This window comes from Muntiacus reevesi, chromosome 12 (assembly GCF_963930625.1).
Source record: "Muntiacus reevesi chromosome 12, mMunRee1.1, whole genome shotgun sequence".
Taxonomy (NCBI): Eukaryota; Metazoa; Chordata; class Mammalia; order Artiodactyla; family Cervidae; genus Muntiacus; species Muntiacus reevesi.
In genome coordinates, this window is record NC_089260.1 from 11,923,688 (window position 1) to 11,943,533 (window position 19,846).

The 19,846-nt window shown below is 41.8% G+C and overlaps 1 protein-coding gene across 5 annotated transcripts in view; it reads left to right on the forward strand.

Moving 5' to 3' along the window:
* Window positions 1–8,094, forward strand: part of NDUFAF6 (NADH:ubiquinone oxidoreductase complex assembly factor 6) — a 41,267-nt gene extending 33,173 nt beyond the window's left edge. For 4 of the 5 annotated variants that reach the window (XM_065902779.1, XM_065902780.1, XM_065902782.1 and 1 more), the window contains one exon: window positions 386–8,094. In XM_065902779.1, the coding sequence (XP_065758851.1) occupies window positions 386–514 (129 nt within the window). In that variant the 3' untranslated portion in view covers window positions 515–8,094. The remainder of the gene's footprint in view (window positions 1–385) is intronic. The other variant, XM_065902777.1, reaches the window with a different exon arrangement.
* Window positions 8,095–19,846: the final 11,752 nt, after the last annotated feature.

Here is a 19,846-nt window from a genome sequence, read left to right on the forward strand (position 1 = left end):
CCCGCTCATGGCACAGTGCATTTCTGTGGGGGGTGGGGTGTGTGTGTTCCTTTTCCTTAACTGAAACACCCCTTTTGTATCCTACAGAATCTAGTAGTAAATCATTCCTTTTTTTACATTTTGGCCAGAACACTATAAATTATGGTCAGAATTGGCTTGATATTTCTAGTCCTAGCTCTGTGATAGTTTTACTAGCTTCATAACTTCCAAACTTCTTAGAAGATGTCTTTATTTTCTCTCTCTTAAAAATTCTCGTTTACAGTCTTAGCATACAGAAGACCATCTCAGGAAGACTAAAGTAGCCTTAATACCTGCTAGTTTTATTTTTGTTTCTTTAAAAGACTTAATCTATATGATCTGGTGACCATTATTCTCTTTTTTCCAGGTTGCTCTGGAGGACTATTTAAAGAAAATTCAGCAAGTGGATTTTGATCTATTCCACCCATCTTTACAGCAGAAGAATACTTTGCTTCCGTTATTTTTGTATATTCAGTCATGGAGAAAAAGATACTAAAATAATTTCATGGCACTGATATTAGTTTTACACAAGTGTCCTTAGTTTAGGGTTCCTGTTGACACACAACAGGAGCTACTTAAGGAGAAAATGGATTTATCGGGTGAGCGTGTAGGTCACAGAATGGATGAGAAGTTGCGGGGGCCCCGGGGGCCAGGATTCTGCCCCAGGCCCGGCCCTTGTCGCCACCGGCGGGGACCATCCTGGGGAGCCGAGCCCCCGGGGGAGCCCAGTTCCAGCTGTGCTGAGGCTGCAGGCCTTGCTTCTGCCGCCAGAGGGCGGGGGGATGGCTCCTCCCCTCCCTCTCACCATTGCAGAGGAACCGGGACGGGCTGAAGTAGGACTGGGTCTGTATGCTGAGCAGCCAGACCCCAGGCATCTAGTACAGCTGGGAAATGCATTTATTTAAGGATCACGAAGAGTGAAGTGAACATCAGTATTGGAGGAGTGTCAGTCGCTATTTTGAGGTCCTTTATATCTCTAACATTTACTCTTTCCCACCCCGTGAAAATCTGTCCATGATGATAAAATAACTTCTTTAGGGTAAGGCGGCAAGCTGTCAAGAGCTCCAGTCCTAATGTGATTTTAGGTCTTGGCTGACTTGGAGGCTTTTACTTTTTTGTTTACCTTTCTGCTTCACTTTCTGTCATCGAGCATTATCATCATGAACAAAACTCTTCTTAACAAAATGTGTGTTAATGTAAATTAAATTAACAAAATTGTGTTAAAAATTCATTATGGGGATACTCCATTTTTAAAGACAAGTATACTAGTTGAGCTTCCCGGTAAAAAGCTCTGTGCCGTGTACTTTGACCAGTGTTCTCGCCTGATCTTCAAAACTATGAAACAAGGAACATTTTTGGTAATTAAAAAATTTTAATTATAAAATATATACTCATTGCAAAAAACAATTGTTTGCATCTCGTAGTTGGCAGATCTGCATTCTGAATGAGTCTCTAGCTCTCAGCACCAGAATTACACCCTAGTTTTCTTTTCCTGTCTTTTTAGTGGTCTTGTCTCCTGCCCACTCCCGCCTCTGTTGTACCATTTCTCTGTCCCATCTCAAGTCTTTGGTTTCAGCTATGAATAAGTGCCTGCTTCAGTTGTGAATTGATGGCTTAAAATATTACATGTTTCGCAAATAAAACTCAACACTGAGAGCTGCTTAAGAGCAGAAATACATTGTTTTCTTCTTCTTGGGATCCGCCAGTTCTTAGTATGGGTTCTGATTTAGAGCAAGTGGAGGTTAATAAATGTATAAATGATGAGCATATAGTGCAGTTGTTTATGTTAGTGTACTTTTGGTTTATACTGATGGTGAAAGAAGCAAAACCCACAGAAACAGGACACATTTCCTGTTGGAATTCTGAATGGTCCAGAGTTGAAAAGTTCGTTAAAGATGGTCTAGTAAGCATTGTCTTTGGATCTTACCAGGTTAAACTTGGCAGCAGTTGGCAACTAAGCATCTTAGTTCCTGTCTAAGAAGGGTTAAAAAGAAGGGTTTAAACACTCAACTGGATTACTGGATTTTTCACTGGCTCAGAAGCCAATTTACTGTTAAGCAAATAATTTCAAAATGCTTTCTAAGTCATTTTAAATTTGATGCTTAGAGATTTGGATGAAGTTTCCAGTCTCCTAGAGACTGAGATAGGTTATTCATTGATGTTTACTGTACTATTAATTTCCTGGCATTAAAGATACTCCGTTAGATGGTGCCAACATTGCTTTTTATTTTTCAGATCTGTTTTTTATTAGAGCATTTAAAGGAGTCAGATACAGTTTCAAACCATGTAAGACACATTTTGATACTGAATAATAGGTAGAGAGCAACAGATAACAAATGTTAAGTATTAATCTCAATGTAATGTTGCTTATCATAAAATACATTTGAGTAGTTCCCCAATCAGCTAGCACTATTTTTTCTGTCCTTTTGGTTAAATCTCTCCTTTTGATGAAAGTTAAATGTCTCCTGAGAAATAAAGCAGCAGTTAACACTTAGCACAGACTTGCACAGGTGATGTGCTCTGCGCCCCTTTGCTTTACTCTTGACAGTGAAGTAGGTCTTTATTTTCCGAAGGATAAAACTGCCTCAGTTCAAGGTCACACAGCCATTAGAACTAGAGTTGGATGCCAAACCCACATTAGTTCAATGCCAAAGCTCACAGCCCATATATTTTTTGCCATTCTTGAGATTGTAAAATAAACAGCCAAGTTTAAAGCTCAAGGGCACGGCTTTTTTTTTTCTTTTTTTTTTTAGAAATAAGTATTACTGCATAAATTTTAGGTACAAATTGGGCTCAAAAGTGTATCTACATATATTCTAACTACAGCTTAGAGAAGTAAATAGGCAATTGAAATTGATACTACCTGCTGGTCGCTGGGTGTAGACAGGATGGACACATAACCACTTTGGAGGTCAAAGGTTTCCCGGAGGAGGGGACACGTGAGGAATTTCCGGAAGCTGGGGTAGGAGGCAGGCTTTGGGGAGGGGGTGCAGGTGGTGTGGGGAGGTCCCGGCTGAGGAAGCAGTAGGAACAAAGGCCAGGAGGCAGAACTGATTCAGCCTCTAGCAAGAATCTTGAGTTTTGGGCTTCAGCTTAACTTAAGTGAAAAGAATATAATGTTCAGAGTTCTTAGGAAAGTTCGTGACTAAAAACTGACTACATCTCCTAAACCAGTGAAACGTCTTGAATTAAGATCACCGACTTGGGAGTTTATATCTTGCCTGTTGCACCAGATGCCTCGGTGTCCTTGGGTTTGTTTTAGCTGGTATTAATAGGACTTTGCTGAGGGCACTGGCCTGATGGATTGCCTTGTCCAGAAAGATCCACAGAGGTGTAAACATTATGCTGACAGCTACTGAAAACCAAGTGTTATCCTGCTGGTAGGAGGACTAGTAGTAAACCACATGCATCCAGAATTGGGAAGGGTGTTGGAGGTAGACTGGAAGGAGGGGAAAGGAGGGGGGTGGTTGTGAGAATACCATGAGTATCTTAAACACTTCACTCTCCCTGCCTTCTTCTATACTGAACATGTATGTCTTGGGGTAAAACTGCAAAGTTCTTTCTAAAGAATTAGAACCTTCAAATGAGAAAAATGATTGTAAGCAAGGAATGTGATGAAATTTATGAAACAGTGAACAGATGGACAGATTTTTTATTTTGCATCAAGTCTGTATATACCGATTAAAAGCTTGTTCAACAAAAAGGAGTGATACTTGGGCACATTGTTAAATATGTAACTCATAATGTAGTATACACTGAATAAAGGAATTTTGAAAGTTTAGATACAGCAGTCTAATGCTGTGAAGTACTGCTCTGAAGGAGCCTGACTGGGTTCAGGCTCCAGTCTTACCACCCCAACAGCTGTGTAACTTCGGCAAGTTATGAGAACCCTCCAGTGCTTCAGTTGTTCCACTTGTAAAATGGGAAGAATCACAGTATCGGCTTCAACATGGTAAAGGCCTAGAAGAGGGACCTACATGGAGTAAACACTAAATGATGTTGTTAACCTTAGTATGTAGAAGACCAGCACATTTTGATTTTCAGGCATGGCATTTAAAAAAGAAATTTAATGCCTTTAGATCAGACAGTTATCAGCGTGAGCTATTATCTCACTCCCAGCCTGATAAATTCATGTTACCTGCTTGCTCTGTAAGACTTGAGTTTGCAAACCGTGGTTTAGGAGAATTTGCGAATGATGGATTAATAATAAGTGATTACAAATAACTGGAGGCTGGGTCCACTAAGCGTAGCCATGAGTTCTCCCTGTAAGTGGACTGCATTTTAGCTATTGTTTACCAATCTGTCCCTCACTCATCCAAAGTTCTTGAGTGCAGGACCATGTTCTGTTCATCTCTGTATCCCCAGAACCTATCATAGATCCTGTTGCTGCTGCATAAATCTTTATAGTCTGGATGAACATGCCACAGTATAAGGTGGGGTGGTGGGCTCTGAGAAAATGTTAATGGATTGGGGCTTATATGTAAGGGATGAACTGGGAGTTCATGGCAGAAGATGGCAAGTGGACAGTGTATATGGCATTCAAGCATCTGGACTGGGGTAAAATTGGAAAGATAAATTATAGACACATTGAGGTGTTTGAGTTTGAAAAATGGCATGAAATTTGGAAATACTGGGCCATTCACAAATGATCCATAATGTATTTTGTAAATATGCTTATGAATATTATTTGCATTATTTCTAGTATAATCATATTTAACAAGCATACCTTTTGAGTCAGATTTGAAGTAGATTATTCTTACTTGATAAGTCTATGGGTTGACTTTTTATTACCCAGTATAGATACTGTTTTCCTTTGAGTCACCCTTCTCTCGTTGAACAGTCCTGCTTGGTATTCTGTGTGTTTTCCCTTTTATTTTTAATCACTATTAATCTTCACAGCTGCTTAGTTATATAATAATATCCTGTGTGTTTAAACACAGGCCTACAGATTGAATTTCTCAGAGAACAAGTTCAAGAGCTTTTTAAAACCACAAGATCTCTTTTACGGGTGCTACAAAGATTCTTTCGGAGCTCAACATTAATGATTTGAGAAGCTATTTCATATATTTTACATTTGTTGCTTGTTGCAGTGGTTTCTATCCTGTGTTAATCTTGTAAGTGGACTAATAAGCTGAGAAAGTTCTCATTTAACATACAGACACCTGCTCTACTCCTTTCTTGTAAGCCGTTCAATGTAGTTGTTAGATTTGCTTGAATCTTGGTTTGGAGGAGTGTGTAATATTCTCTTTACTGAGTGATCATTTTCTAAATTAATGTATTTTCTTTTTACGCAAGTAACCTACATGGGTTCATTACAGAAATCTTGGGGAGGAAAATAATGCAAAAGCATAAAGGAAAAACATTTTTAAAATCAAATTGAGGGTTTCCCTGGTGACTCAGTGGTAAAAAGTCCACCTGCTGATGTAGGAGACAAGGGTACGATCCCTGATCTGGGAAGATCCCACATTCTGCAGAGAAATGAAACTGGTATACCACAACTGCTGAGCCCATATGCCTGTGCACCCTAGAGTCAGTGCTTTGAAACAAGAAAAGCTACCACAATGAGAAGCCCGCACACTGCAACTAGAGAAAGCCCAAGCGGCAATGAAGATCCAGCACAGCCAAAAATAAAATCATAAAAGTAAATTAATTCTAATTATACCAAGTAAAAGATAAACCATTAACATAGTGTTTATGTCCTTCCAGTTTTTTCCTTGACATATAAATGACATACAACATTGGTGTGTTGTGTATAGTATATTTTAGTCTGCATTTTCGCTGAGAAATACAGTTTGAAATAGCAATATTCTTTTTATTCAGTAGAATATTTTAATTCAATGGTAATACATTCTCTTTTATTTTGCAATTGTAGTCCAAATATACCTAAGGCCTCTGAAGTCAAACTTTCCTTTAATAATCAAAAGTTCAAGCCACCATTCCATGTAATGTTCTGTGAAAAGCCCGCATAATAACCTTTTCCAATATTTATAAGGTTTTCCTGGGTAGAACAGAACACTGGATTTATGTACGTACTTCTTGGAACAGCTTCATTTGCCTTTGTTTAATTACGGATGAGTTTGAACATCTTTGCATATATGTAAAAACCATTTGATAATCTAATTTTTCATAGTTTTTGCCTATTTGATTATAAAATATTTTTCTCCCATGATTTTTTTAGTGTTTTTAGTGTTTTGATTTCTTACACTTAGGTCCACGTGTGTGCTCAGTCGGTCAGTCGTGTCTGACTCTTTGCCACCCCATGGACTGTAGCCTGCAAGGCTCCTCTGTCCATGGAATATTCTAGACAAGAATACTGGAGTGGGTTGCCATTTCCTACTCCAGGGGATCATCCTGACCCAGGGATCAAACCCATGTCTCTTGTCTCCTGCCTCTCCTGCATTGGTAGGAGGATTCTTTACACTGAGCCACCTGGGAAGCCTCGCATTTAGGTCCACATGGAATGACTTGGAAGCAGGATGTGAGGAACAGATCCAGATGAACTGATGCCATCAGCCGTCTTGAGCATATGCTCAATTTCTATCTGTATTTGAATCTGAGGTGTTATTTTAAATGTTAGAGGAGGTCACTTTTTGAAGACATGTTCTCGTAACTCCTTTTCATTAAAAGACTGAGAAGTGAGTGGTCACACTTGGTCACTTTTCATAATTTTTCTTTTTTCAAATTACTATTTGTCCAAAATGGCATATTTTGGAGTATCAGTCCAATTTTAGTCCACCCCATCAGCTTTCTCTTTCAACCACCTTGGTTTCCTTTTTCTCCCTTTGCCTTTCCCCTCCTCAAGTAGTGGAAAGGTAAGAGAAGAGAGGAGGAGAATAAACTAGAAGCCAGTGAACCACACTGCACGTTAGCATGTCTCTGAGCAAAAACTCGAAGCAGTTCTAAATCATCTTGACTCTAAAAGATTTCCATTTTGTTTTCTGATTGGTTAGCTCAGATATGAAACATAATAAACAAGAGAAATGGGCACTGTACCCAACCGAGGAATATGAGGCACACTAGTAATTTAGCCCATCCAAACATATTCATTTAAATAAATTTTCAAAACTCATTTAGTGTGGATGGAGCTGGTGCTGGTAAGGACTATTTTCCCCACTTCTGGGGAAGTGGGACCAGTTCATGTTTACTGGTTATGTGAGGAGTTGCTTGTGGCACCTGAGTTCATGAAACGTGTTTTTGAGTTCATGCCAGTGACGTTCCATGTCCCGTATGCACTGGTGCCGCACACAGCTCGCCTTGTGAACCTGCTCTGGGGAGTTAGCTTTTCTCCCTAGCTTTTTCATGTCTGTGCTGGTGAGTGAGAGACGATGGATGAGCATTAGATGTAATTATGTTGTGTCGCCTGAGTGTCAGAGGAAAAATTAAACCAGTGTGTGCCTCAGGGTGTATGGGCTCTGCTAGGCCAATCCAGCTGGGTTCTGGCGAGAAACTGGAGGTCAGAGATGCATATTTTGCTCTCACCAGAGAAGATTTACTACTGCGACCAATCCCCAGCGCCCATGTCCTGGTCCTGGCTCAGAGAACGGTTCCTAGAAAAGAGCAGGATGAGAAACGGGAGGGAGGAAATTGGCAGGCGTGCTCTGAGGGATGACCACCTGGCTGACAGGCCGCTCTCCTGTTCTCTCCATGGAGCGCTTCGTAGGCCTCTCGGAGAACTGAGCTTGGGTCTGCAGCTGCCCGGAGCACGGCGGTGTTTGGACCTGTCCTCTGGGACAGAGGGCATCTTGTCACTGGAACGTTTTCTCCCACTATTAAAAAGCCCCTTAGCTCTTCCTTCATCTTTTCCCTCCTTTGTTCGAGAGAGAACTTGGAAGGGCCCTTTTCGCTTTGTTTGTGTCTTGGTTTTTACATTTTTAAATTTAATACCAACTCCCCAGATGGGAATTGTCTCTCAGTGGCATTACTGGGGTATAACTCCTCAGTTATTCAGTAGTGATTTACATCACTATGTAGGTTGACATGGCACTTCCTGTTTGGAGTTTCCTCTGTCCCAAACCAAGGAAGCCACGCTAGGGAGTTGAGAATACAATGAAATGGTGAGTGTGACCCTGTCCTGGAGCAGGGCTCTTCATTCTTCCTGGCAAACGTCAGCAATTTCTTCTGCTATCGTGGTCACTCCTTTATGCACATTAGTGAGCACGTTGATTACAACTGCTCAATGTCTACTCCTGGAATGAGTTGCCAATGAGTTTTGTTTTAGAATCCTTAGCAACCTGACTACCCTGCTAGGAGATGGGGAAGTAAAGATGTCTATGAAACTAGGGTCTAGTAGAAAGAGAGCTGCTTCCCAGGTGGTGCTAGTGGTAAAGAACTTGCTGGCCAATGCAGGAGAGTTAAGAGACATGAGTTTGATCCCTGGATGGGGAAGATCTCCTGGAGAAGAGCATGGCAACCCACTCCAGTGTTCTTGCCTGAAGGGTCCCATGGACAGAGGAGCCTGGCAGGCTACAGTCCATGGGGTCGCAGAGTTGGACATGACAGAAGCAACTTATGCATGCAGAGAGATGTAAACAAATAAGCAAAATAAAGCATCATCAGATCCATGATACAGGTATATAGAGGATATGTGAAGAGGGTCCAAAGAACACTGTTAAACTCTATTGTGAGAACATACTAGAAAAGAATTCTTAGAGGAAATGATGCTTAAATGGAACCTGTAATGTAAAGTAGGCATTCATCACAAGGATGAGGATTTGAAGAGGTGTTTGTGATGGATGGAACCATGTGACTAGCAGATCTACCACCTGCTGTTTTATGAACCAGCATCACTCATTCCTGAAATTATTTGACCTGGAGCTGGGGACACACGGATGACAAGAGGCATGAGTCTCAAGAACCACTGGTGGCCATGTTTTCAGTCTCACGGAAATCTGAGAAGTGAAATTCCTATTGAGAAGTAGAAATAAAGGGAATGGAAGACATCTAATGTGGTTCCATGTCTTTGATTTCCACTAACCCCTTGTCCAGCCAACAGTTTGGTTTTATGAGTCTTCTAGGAAATTATTCCCTTTTGCTTAAGTGAGTTTGTTGTTATGTCATGTTCCTCTGAATCTCTGGTAAGTTTCTTTGCTCTAAAGAAAAATAAGTAATATCCATTTCTTTGTGCATGCTCAGTTGCTTCAGCTCTGTCCGACTCTGGCATCCCATGGACTGTAGCCCGCCAGGCTCCTCTATCCGTGGGATTCTCCAAACAAGAATACTGGAGTGGATTGCCATTTTCTTTACAATTACTTTACTTTCTTTTGATTAATGAATGTTTGGATGATATGTCTTCTTCCATCCTTTTTTTTGCAACCTACCTATAAAGTAATATTTAAATGAGTTTCTTATAGGGAGCATTCAGTTGGGTCATATTTCCTAACCCATTTTGCCAATCTCTGTCTTTCAGTCGGGGTGTGTAATTATTTATTTTCTCAGTTGGTGAATTTAGGTCACTTATGTTTGATGTAATTATTGATGTTAGAACTTAAACCTGCCATTTTATTGTTTTCTGCTCTGTTTCTTATGCTTCTGTTTTATTTTTCTTGCCTTTTTATGGATCACTTGAACATTTTTTTTAATTGTTTTTATTTATCTATACAGTTTTATTGTAATTTATATTATTCTGTAGATTCTTCTATGGCTGGAGTGTTTCTGAGTGTGTCTCTTTGTAGTTTTCTTAGTAATTGCTCCAGGTATTACTTTACATATGTACAATTTATTACAGTTGGATGGTGTCAGTGTTTTATCTGTTCAAGTCAGGTGTAGAAACCTTGCCTCCCTTTACAGCTCTTTGCCTTCCCCTGGTTATAATTGTCTTAAATATTTTCTCTACTCATATTTATAACTATATCATGCAGTGTGATAATTTATGTTTCAATCATCAAATAATTTAGAAACTTAAGGGAAGGAAGTGTATTTACTCATAGTTTTTACTCTTTATGTGCTTTCTTCCTTTTCCATATTCCTAGATTCCTTCCTTTTCCGTTTCCTTTCTGTTTAGAGAACTTCCTTTAGCCACTTTCTTAAGATAATTCTGATGATGATGAACTGAACTTTCTTAGTTTTTCTTTAGCTGATGTCTTGATTTTCTTTCATTCTTGAAGGATAGTTTCACTGGATATAGAATTATAGGTTGACAGTTATTTCAGCACTTCACAAATGTTTTGCCACCCCCTTCTTGTGTCTGTGATTTGTGATGAGAAATCTGCTATTATTCAAGCTGTTTTTCTTCTTTATATAAGGTGTTGCTTCTCTCAACTTTCAAGATCCTTTGTTTTTGGGGTTGGTTTGTTGTTGTTCAGATTTTTTATTATATTCAACAGCATAAAATTACACTCAAGAAAATATAAGAAGAATACTGTGTTTAGTTTTGTAAAGTTTAACTTGGTATGGGGTTTCCTTAAGCTTATCCTGTTTGTGATTTACTTACTTGTCATGATTTACTTAATCTATAGGCTTATGTTTTTTTTTGCCAAATTTGGAAAGTTTTCAGCCATTATTTATTCAAGTAATTTTTCAGCCTGCTCTCTTTCTCCTCTTCTACTGGGATTCAGACGATATAAAGTTAGATTTTTGCCATGAGTCCATAAATCACTGAGACTCTGTTCATTCCCCCCACCCCACCCCATTCTGTTTTCTCTGTATTGTGCAAATTGGGCAATTTCTATTGCTCTATTTTCCAGTTTACAGATTTCCCCTCCCCCCTTTGACCCCTCCATTCCGCTGTTGAGCCCATCCAGGTAATCTTCAGCTTTATATTTTTCAGTTCTTAAATTTCCACTTTTTTCTTTTTTATATCTTCTCTTTCTGTGCTGAGAGTTTCCATTTATTTGTTCAGGCTTTCTATTTTTTCATGTTTCAAGCATGTTCATAATTGCTTGTTGAAGCGTTGAGGTGGCTGCTTTAGAATCTTTCTCAGTTAATTGTAATATCTCAGTTATTTTAGAGTTGGCATCCATTGATGTTCTTTTTTCTTTCAAGTTTAGGTTTTCCTGATTCTTGGTGTGATGTGTAACTTTCAGTTGAAACCTGGACATTGGGTATTGCATTATGAGACTCTGGATCTTACTTAAACTTTCTGTTATAACTGGTTCTTCTAACTCCTGGCAGAGGAAGGGAAGGGCACGGCCTTGTTCCTTCCAGGTTGGGGTCCCGTTCTCCGCCTGACCTCTGCTGACACTGGAGAGGAAAGGGGCTGCTACGAACTGCTTGGCAGGGGCGGGAGGTCTGCATCCCACGGTGCAGCCATCAATACCTGTTACCCTGGCTGAGAGGGGTGGGAATTCCTCGTTATTGTTCCCCATGGGGCCACTGCTGACCATGAGAAAGTAAATGATCAGCCTCGTTATCTGTGGGCAGTGGTGAAAATCCTGACTCTCTGCTCTGCCTCCTTTGACGCCACCTCAGCTGGGATGGAGAGGGGTGCCTTATTACTGTTGTAGATGGAGTTTAGATGCCCCAAGTGGTCTACTGACACCACAGGGGCAGGGCCCATTACTGTCCAGTGGGGATGAAAGTCTGGCTCCCTGCAGACATCTCCGATACCATCTCAGTGGGGGTGGGGGTGGGGGTGCAGTTGGGGTCCTTTGATACACCCCACTAGCAGAGAGTCTAGGCTTCCACTCTCCCTTTGATGGTGCGGGTGGGAATGGAGTCACCATTTTCATCTGTGGTTTTTGGCTGGGTAAGTTGGTTAAAAGTTCTTACTCTTGTTAGACTTCCCCTTTCCTGTTATTTTAACTTGTGTTGGGGACTTTTTGTTTGTTTGTTTGCTCCTTTTGACATTTCTAGGATGCCAGCTTCTTCAGCTCCAGGTCTAGGAACCATGAGGCTAAAAGAAAACACAGGCAACTCATCACCAGATTGTGCCTCAGATCTCAAAGTCCCTAGCCTGTCTGCATTTTTCTCTCCATCTTTTAGATTTCCTCTCATGTCTTATAGATAATGTCTGGGGGTTTTGTTGTTCAGTTGCTTAGTCGTGTCTGACTCTTTGTGACCCCATGGACTGCAGCACACCAGGCCTCCCTGTCCTCCCCTACCTTCCAGAGTTTGCTTAAATTCATGTCCATTGAGTCGATGATGCCATCCAACCATCTCATCCTCTGTTGCCCCCTTCTCATCACGCCCTCAATCTTTCTCAGCATCGGAGTCTTTTCTAATGAGTTGGTTTTTCACATCAGGTGGCCAAAGTATTGGAGCTTCAGCTTCAGTATCAGTCCTTCGGATGAATGTTAAGGACTGATTGCCTTTAGGATGGACTGGTTGGGTCTCCTTGCTGTTCAAGGGACCCTCAAGAATCTTCTCCAGCACCACAATTTGAAAGCATCAATTCTTCATCGCTCAGCCTTCTTTATGGTCCAGCTCTCACATCCATACATGACTACTGGAAAAACCATAGCTTTGAGTAGAGGGGCCTTTGTTGGCAAAGTGACGTCTTTGCTTTTTAATAGCTGTCTAGGTTTGTCATAGCTTTTCTTCCAAAGAGCAAGTGTCTTGTAATTTTGTGGTTGCAGTCACCATCTGCAGTGAATTTGGAGCCCAAGAAAATTAAGTCTGAAAACAAAAGAAAAAAAAAAAAACTAAAAGAGAAAAAAGGAATAGAACAACAACAACAACAAATAAAGTCTGTCACTGTTTCCATTTTTTCCTCATCTATTTGCCATGAAGTGATGGGACCAGATGCCATGATCTAAGTTTTTTGAATGTTTAGTTTTAAGCAGGCTTTTTCACTCTCCTCTTTCACCTTCATCAAGAGGCTCTCTAGTTCCTTTCACTTTCTGCCATAAGGGTAGTGTCATCTGCATATCTGATTTTATTGATATTTCTTCCCGCAACCTCAATTCCAGCTTGTGCTTCATCCAGCCCAGCATTTCGCATGATGTACTCTGCATATAAGTTAAATAATTAGGGTGACAATATACAGCTTTGACATACTCCTTTCCCAATTTTGAACCAATTCATTGTTGCATGTCTGGTTCTAAGGGTTGCTTCTTGACCTGCATACAGATTTCTCAGGAGGCAGGTCAGATGGTCTGTTAGTCCCATCTCTTGAAGAATTTTCCACAGTCTGTTGTGATCCACACAGTCAAAAGCTTTGGTGTAGTCAATAAAGCAGATGTTTTTCTGGAATTCCCTTGCTTTTTGAACCTTGATCTCTGGTTCCTCTACCTTTTCTGAATCCAGCTTGTACATCAGGAAGTTCTCAGTGCACATACTGTTGAAGCCTAGTTTGAAGGATTTTAAGCATTACCTTGCTAGCATGTGAAATGAATGCAGTTGTGCAGTAGTTTGAACATTCTTTGGCATTGCCCTCCCCTGGGATTGAAATGAAAGCAGACCTTTTCCAGTCTCGTGGCCATTGCCAAGTTTTCCAAATTTGCTGGCATGTTGAATGTGCACTTTCATAGCATCATCTTTTAGCTCAACTGGAATTCCATCACCTCCACTAGCTTCGTTTGTAATAATGCTTCCTAAGGTCCACTTGACTTTATACTCCAGGATGTCTGGCTCAAAGTGTGACCACACCATCGTGGTTATTTGGGTCAGCAGGACCTTTTTCGTACAGTTGAGTGTAGTTTTGTGACTTCTTCTTAATCTCTTCTGCTTCTATTAGGTCCATGCTGTTTCTGTCCTTTATTGTGCCCATCTTTGCATGAAATGTTCCTTGGCATCTCTAAGTTTCTTGAGATCTCTAGTCTTTCCCATTCTATTGTTTTCCTCTATTTCTTTGCACTGTTCACTTAAGAAGACTATCTCGTCTTGCTATTCTTTGGCATTTCTTATCTATTCTTTGGAACTCTGCATTCAGATGGGTATATCTTTCCTTTTTTCCCTTGCCTTTTGCACCCTTCTTTTCTCAGCTATTTGTAAGGCCTCCTCAGAGAACCATTTTGCCTTCTTGCGTTTCTTTTTCTTGGGGATGGTTTTGGTCATCACCTCCTATACAGTGTTTCAAACCTCCATCCGTAGTTCTTCAGGCACTCTGTCTACTAGATCTAATCCCTTGAATCTATTTGTCACTTCCACTATACAATCATAAAGGATTTGATTTAGGTCGTATCTGAATGACCTGGTGGTTTTCCCTACTTTCTTCAATTTAAGCCTGAATTTTGCAATAAAGAGCAATCCGATTCCAGTATTGATCATCTGGTGATGTCCATGTGCAGAAGAGAGTGTTTGGTATGACCAGTGTGTTCTGTTGGCAAAACTCTGTTGGCCTTTGCCCTGCTTCATTTTGTACTCCAAGGCCAAACTTTCCTGTTACTGTAGGTATCTCTTAACTTCCTACTTTTGCATTCCAGCCCCCTATGATGAAAGGGACATCTTTTTTTGGTGAAAGTTCTAGAAGGTCTTGTAGGTCTTCATAGAACCATTCAACTTCCATCTTCTTCGGCATTAGTTGTTGGGATATAGACTTGGATTACTTCATGTTGAATGGTTTGCCTTGGAAATGAACTGAGATCATTCTGTCATTTTTGAGATTGTATCCAAGTACTGCATTTTGGACTCTTTTGTTGACTCTGAGGGCTACTCCATTTCTTCTAAGGGATTCTCATCCACAGTAGTAAATATAATGGTCATTTGAATTAAATTTGCCTATTCTGATCCATTTTGGTTTGCTGATTTAAATGTTGATGTTCTAAAATGTTGATGTTCACTCTTGCCGTCTCCTGTTTGACCACTTCTGGGGTTTTAAGTTGTATTTAATGGGGGCAACATTAAATACACCTTAAAGAAAGCTGAGCACTGAAGAATTGATGCTTTTGAACTGTGGTGTTGGAGAAGACTCTTGAGAGTCTCTTGGACTGCAAGGAGATCCAACCAGTCCATCCTAAAGGAAATCAGTCCTGAATATTCATTGGAAGGACTGATGCTGAAGCTGAAACTCCAGTCCTTTGGCCACCTGATGTGAAGAACTGACTCATTAGGAAAGATCCTGATGCTGGGAATGATTGAAAGCAGGAGGAGAAGGGGACGAGAGAGGATGAGGTATTTGGATGGACATAAATTTGAGTAAGCTCCAGGAGTTGGTCAAGGAAGGGAAGCCTGGTGTGCTGCAGTCCATGGGGTCGCGAAGAGTCGACATGAGTGAGCGACTGAACTGAACTGAATGGGGGCAACAGGGAAAATTACATCTACTCCATCTTCCTGGTAACAGAAGTCAAGATATAAAATATCATGAAATGAAATATTTTATCAAATAGTTGGCTTCATGTTTTTGAAATTGTACAGAGATTTGTTTATTGCTGGTGTGTTGACTCCCCCACTAGAACTGTTTCTGGCACATGGTAGGAACTTAAAAATATTCAGTGACTGAATCTCTATTTCAGTGAGAAAACTTAAGCACTTAAGTAATTTCTTCTTTAACTGGTAACTTCCCAAGTAGTTTCTTCTTCAAACACCCAACACAGTTGGGTCAAGTAAAGAGTGCAGTTAAAGAATCAGTGTAATTAAAAATAATGCTGGTGAGAAATTTAATAAATTTATTATACTCAGAAGTTAGACAGTGGAACATCTCTCTGCACGATCTGAATTTGGACTGTCTGATTCCAAAGCCTGAGCTCTCAGACGCATCACTGGGGCACTCATGAAATTCAAGGCCCCTTTTGTTCCTTTAGGACAAAGGATGGGTGAGAGGGAGCCCCCACTTGAGACAAGGACAGAGTGACAACAGAACGCTCTTCTACTGAGTTAACAATGTCCTTGCATTCTACTAGCAATTGCCCGATGCTGTCAACTCTTCTGTTCAATGCTGGGCTTCCTGCCTAGTGTCCTAATCACTCGTTGGTTCCTGTGCAAATGGGGTTCCACTCCAGTTTCTCTTATGCAGCTGCATTTTTTTCAGCCCCCCCCCCCCAAAACCACATGCAACAGTGCCTTCCCATTTATGTGCAGTGTTTCCTAATGCTACTCACCACTCCCCAGATTTCTCCCTACTCTTGACTTTCAGGATCCTTCACTTTCTTGATTGGCCTCCATCCCACTGATGACTTTTTGACTTCTCTTTTTACTCCCATCCTCTGACTGGTGCACTTCCTCAAGATTCTTCCTTTCCTGTCATTGTCCATAGTCTCGTTCTCAGCTTATTCAATAAGTCTGGTAAATACACTCTTTCATTCAGTCAGTGTTCATTTAATTAGCACCTGCTGTGTACCAGGCGTTGTCCTATAGCAGGGAACAAGATGAACAATGTCCTTATTCCAGTAGAAGACACAGCAAACAGCAACAGCAACAAAATCAGTTGGTTTTGGAGCCTTATAACATTTCAACAGTATTAATCATGTACATAATCTCAATTATCTATTAATTCTGAAATTATTAAAAAGAATTTTGTTTTTCCATGAAGCTGATGCTTCCACCTTATTTTAAGCTTCCACCGTATTTTTATACTTTAAAGTTGTGCTTTCACATAATTGGTGATTTTTAAACATTTTTATTCATTTATTTAGCTGTGTTGGGTCTTCATTGCCTTATGCTGGATCTTCAGTTGCGGCGTGTGGACTCTTAGTTGTAGCATGTGGGATCTAGTTCCCTGACCAGGGTTTGAACCCTGGCCCCCTGCGTTGGGAGCATGGAGTCTTAGCCACTGGGCCACCAAGGAAATTCCCATAGTTGGTGACCTTAAAAGTCTGTTGATTTAAAAATATTACTGATGATTAATTTTTTCTAAGGAGACTTCATCTGCAAATATCTCAAGGCAATTTAATGTATTCTTGATGTTACACAATGACTCTGAAACCTGTCCAGCCACATACCAGCCACACAGTCTAGAACAAGTTACTCAACCTCTCTGCACCTTCATTATTCTTGCCTCCAGGAGCCCCTCAACTTATGAACCTCATGTCCAGACCAGGACTCAACTCACGAGTTCAAAGCAGTTCCCCTGAAGGACTACTGTGTCCTAAGGGGAAGATCTTTTTTAGTTTTGAAAGTCATAGCAACCGGACAAGAATGTGGCTCTGGGACCAGGCAACTTGGTTTTATATGCTGGTTCCTCTGCTTCCTAAGGTTTATCCATAAGCAAGTTTATCTAACCTCTCTGTACCTCAATTTTTTCATCCATAAAATGGGATAATGATCGTGTCTAGTCTAGAATTTTTATATTGATGAAATAAGTTAATAACTATGAAAGTAGTTAAAACAGTGCCTGGTATTTAATAAGGGCTACATTAATGAGTATTTGCTATTTTAATCTATTTGTACACATAGTTCTGTCTCTTTAAGAGAAAACCAGGTCACTGGATTTTAGCTGTTGGACTCTTACTGCCATTAAGGTATGAAACTTGGACTTTTACATTTTGAATGCTTTAATGAATTCAGATCATCAAACAACCTTAAGAGAAGAAATACATTTTTAAAAAATCTCTTTCAACTTTAGAGAATGAGCTTCTAAAAATGAATACTTGGTTTCTTTCCACTTTGAAGTATGAACAAAAACCCCAAAATTTTGTTATATAAACAAAACAAAAAGCACATAAAATCCTTTAATTCAGAGCTATATTTAAAAGAGAGGGCAGATGGCAGATAATTAATATACACTACAACTGTTAATGACACATACAAGAATTAAAATGTATCAACAGCCAGGAGCTGGGCAGAGAATGTCTGGCATCACAATTCACTTCTACAGCACTGTGCTGTGCAATTTAACCGCAATTAAAACAGAAAAACCCTCACGTCTCCTTTTCCTCAGATTTGTGGTTTTAAAGCATATCTCCCATGATTCCTTCCCATATATTTTCCCCTCTAATCACCTTCCCTTTATTATTTGTCCAAGTCAGAGGGAGAAAATAATTTTTAGAAAAGCAACAAGCCGTAAAAAGCAATGTCTTTAACAGGGAAACAATACTGGTGAAAATCCAAATCACCCAGAAGTTAAACCTGCCCTCCTTGCCCAGTCAAACCAGTGAGGATTGCATCTGTTAGTACCACATGGTGGGTTATCTGAGAGCCGAAGGCTGACTTCCGCAGCGCAGAGGCCCATTAACCAGTCCGCTTTGCAGGCATACATATGACCCAGGTCTGTTCTGGGGCTCTGGGCCTGCAGGGGTACTTAAGACATTGGCCGCTTACCAGGCCTGACCCTGCGACCTTTGAAGCTTCTCAGTGAGGGCTTCAGGGAACTTGCATCCTGTTCAGTGGGCATGGGGGGAAGGGTTCACGTCCTGGAAATACCTTGCTTGGTGGCTCCGTTGGCTGGTTAAGTGGTTTCTGGCAGAATTCCTTCAGAGATGCCTTTGGATGGGAAGACGTGTCCCTCCTTTCAGAGGCAGGGGTGGAGGGGCCTGCGGGAGTCTTGAGAGCCTGGGGCTGAAGTCATTCCTGACCCAAGGCTCAGCTCCACAACACCCAGGCACCTCTGGATCAGCCGCGTCCACAGGGCCCGCCCTCCGCCCTGGGCCTCGTTTGAGGCTGAGATCCTCTTAGGGGGCTTTTGGTGAGGACATGAGCTGTGTTGGCAGGGGTTCAGTGCAAGGCAGAGGAGGTTTCCTGCGGCAGGCATCCGTTTTCTTTCAAGACTTCTTTCACTCTACATAGACTGGCTTTACCTCACGGGGAGAGGAAAAACAAAAATTGCCTGTCTCCACCTCAGTAGTTTTTAACACTCCTGTGCCCAGAGGTGAGTCTTTGCATGTATATCATCACCAGCATCACTCCTGACTCCATGTTCAATAAGATGCTACATTTCCTCTCCTGCCTCTCCTGCCTCCCCAGTCCTGGCCGTTTACTAGGAGCCAGGGGCTTCCCTGGTAGCTCAGTCGATAAAGAATCTGCCTTCAGTGCAGGAGACTTGGGTGTTCAATCCCTGGGTCAGGAAGATCCCCTGGAGAAGGGAATGGCAACCCACTCCAGTGTTCTGGCCTGGAGAATCCCATGGACAGAGCAGCCTGGCGGGCTACAGTCCATGAGGTCACAAAGAGCCAGACGTGACTGAGCGATTGAACAACACAAGGGCCCCTGAGCAGTGAAAGAAAGCAGGCATCCCTGGATCTCTGCAGCACCTGGAGGAGGAGCCTGGAAAAGAACACCCCTTGTGTAGGAAGGAGGGCACTGGGCGGGCAGGTGGTGAGGGTGTCGTTGCAAAGGCAGCTGCAGGGACTATTGCAAGAGGTGGGCCCGGTTCCTCTGGGAGGAACCCGTGTGGCCCGGGAGGACCCCGTCTGGCCCCATCATGTGGCGGGGTCTCAGGCATCAAGCCCGGCTGCCCCTTCCACCAAGGGGATGCCAGAGCAAAGCTGCGGGAGCTGTGCTTGTTTGGTTCTCAGCTTGGTTCTTGCATTGCGCACGCATCTGGCAGTGTTTGCGCCTGTTTTCTCCCCAGGGCCCCCCGAAGCCCCCTGCAGAAGAACCTTTGCTTTCTACTGCAGGTAATTCAGGGTGAGCAACTCTGCCACCGTTGGACTGAAGACACCTGCGCGCCCCACCACCTGGTCTGAGCTTCAGCCTTGGCCTGGCCCGCACCTCTGTCCCTGGTTCCCAGGTGCCTTTTTCTACCTGCCCCTCAAATGTCGCCCTTCCTAAGGGACCTCAGGGGCCTCAGACCCCTCTCAGTTCACACTCTTTGCCCACTGATTGTATCTGCTGCCCTGACTCCCTATAACACCCTTCACTGGACATCTTTTTGCATAACATTCAAAAATGAAGCTGGGTCTAAATCTCATCAGAGCTTCAAGGCTACAGAACATATGCAGGAGGACGAACATGCCCATACCAGAGGGATGCAATCAGCAAGACCCAGAGTGTGGGAAGTTCTCTGGGCAAACAAATTTGCTTCTTCAAAGATAAATAGAAAGAGGAGTATGGAGTGGAGATCAGAGAGGGGGAGGAC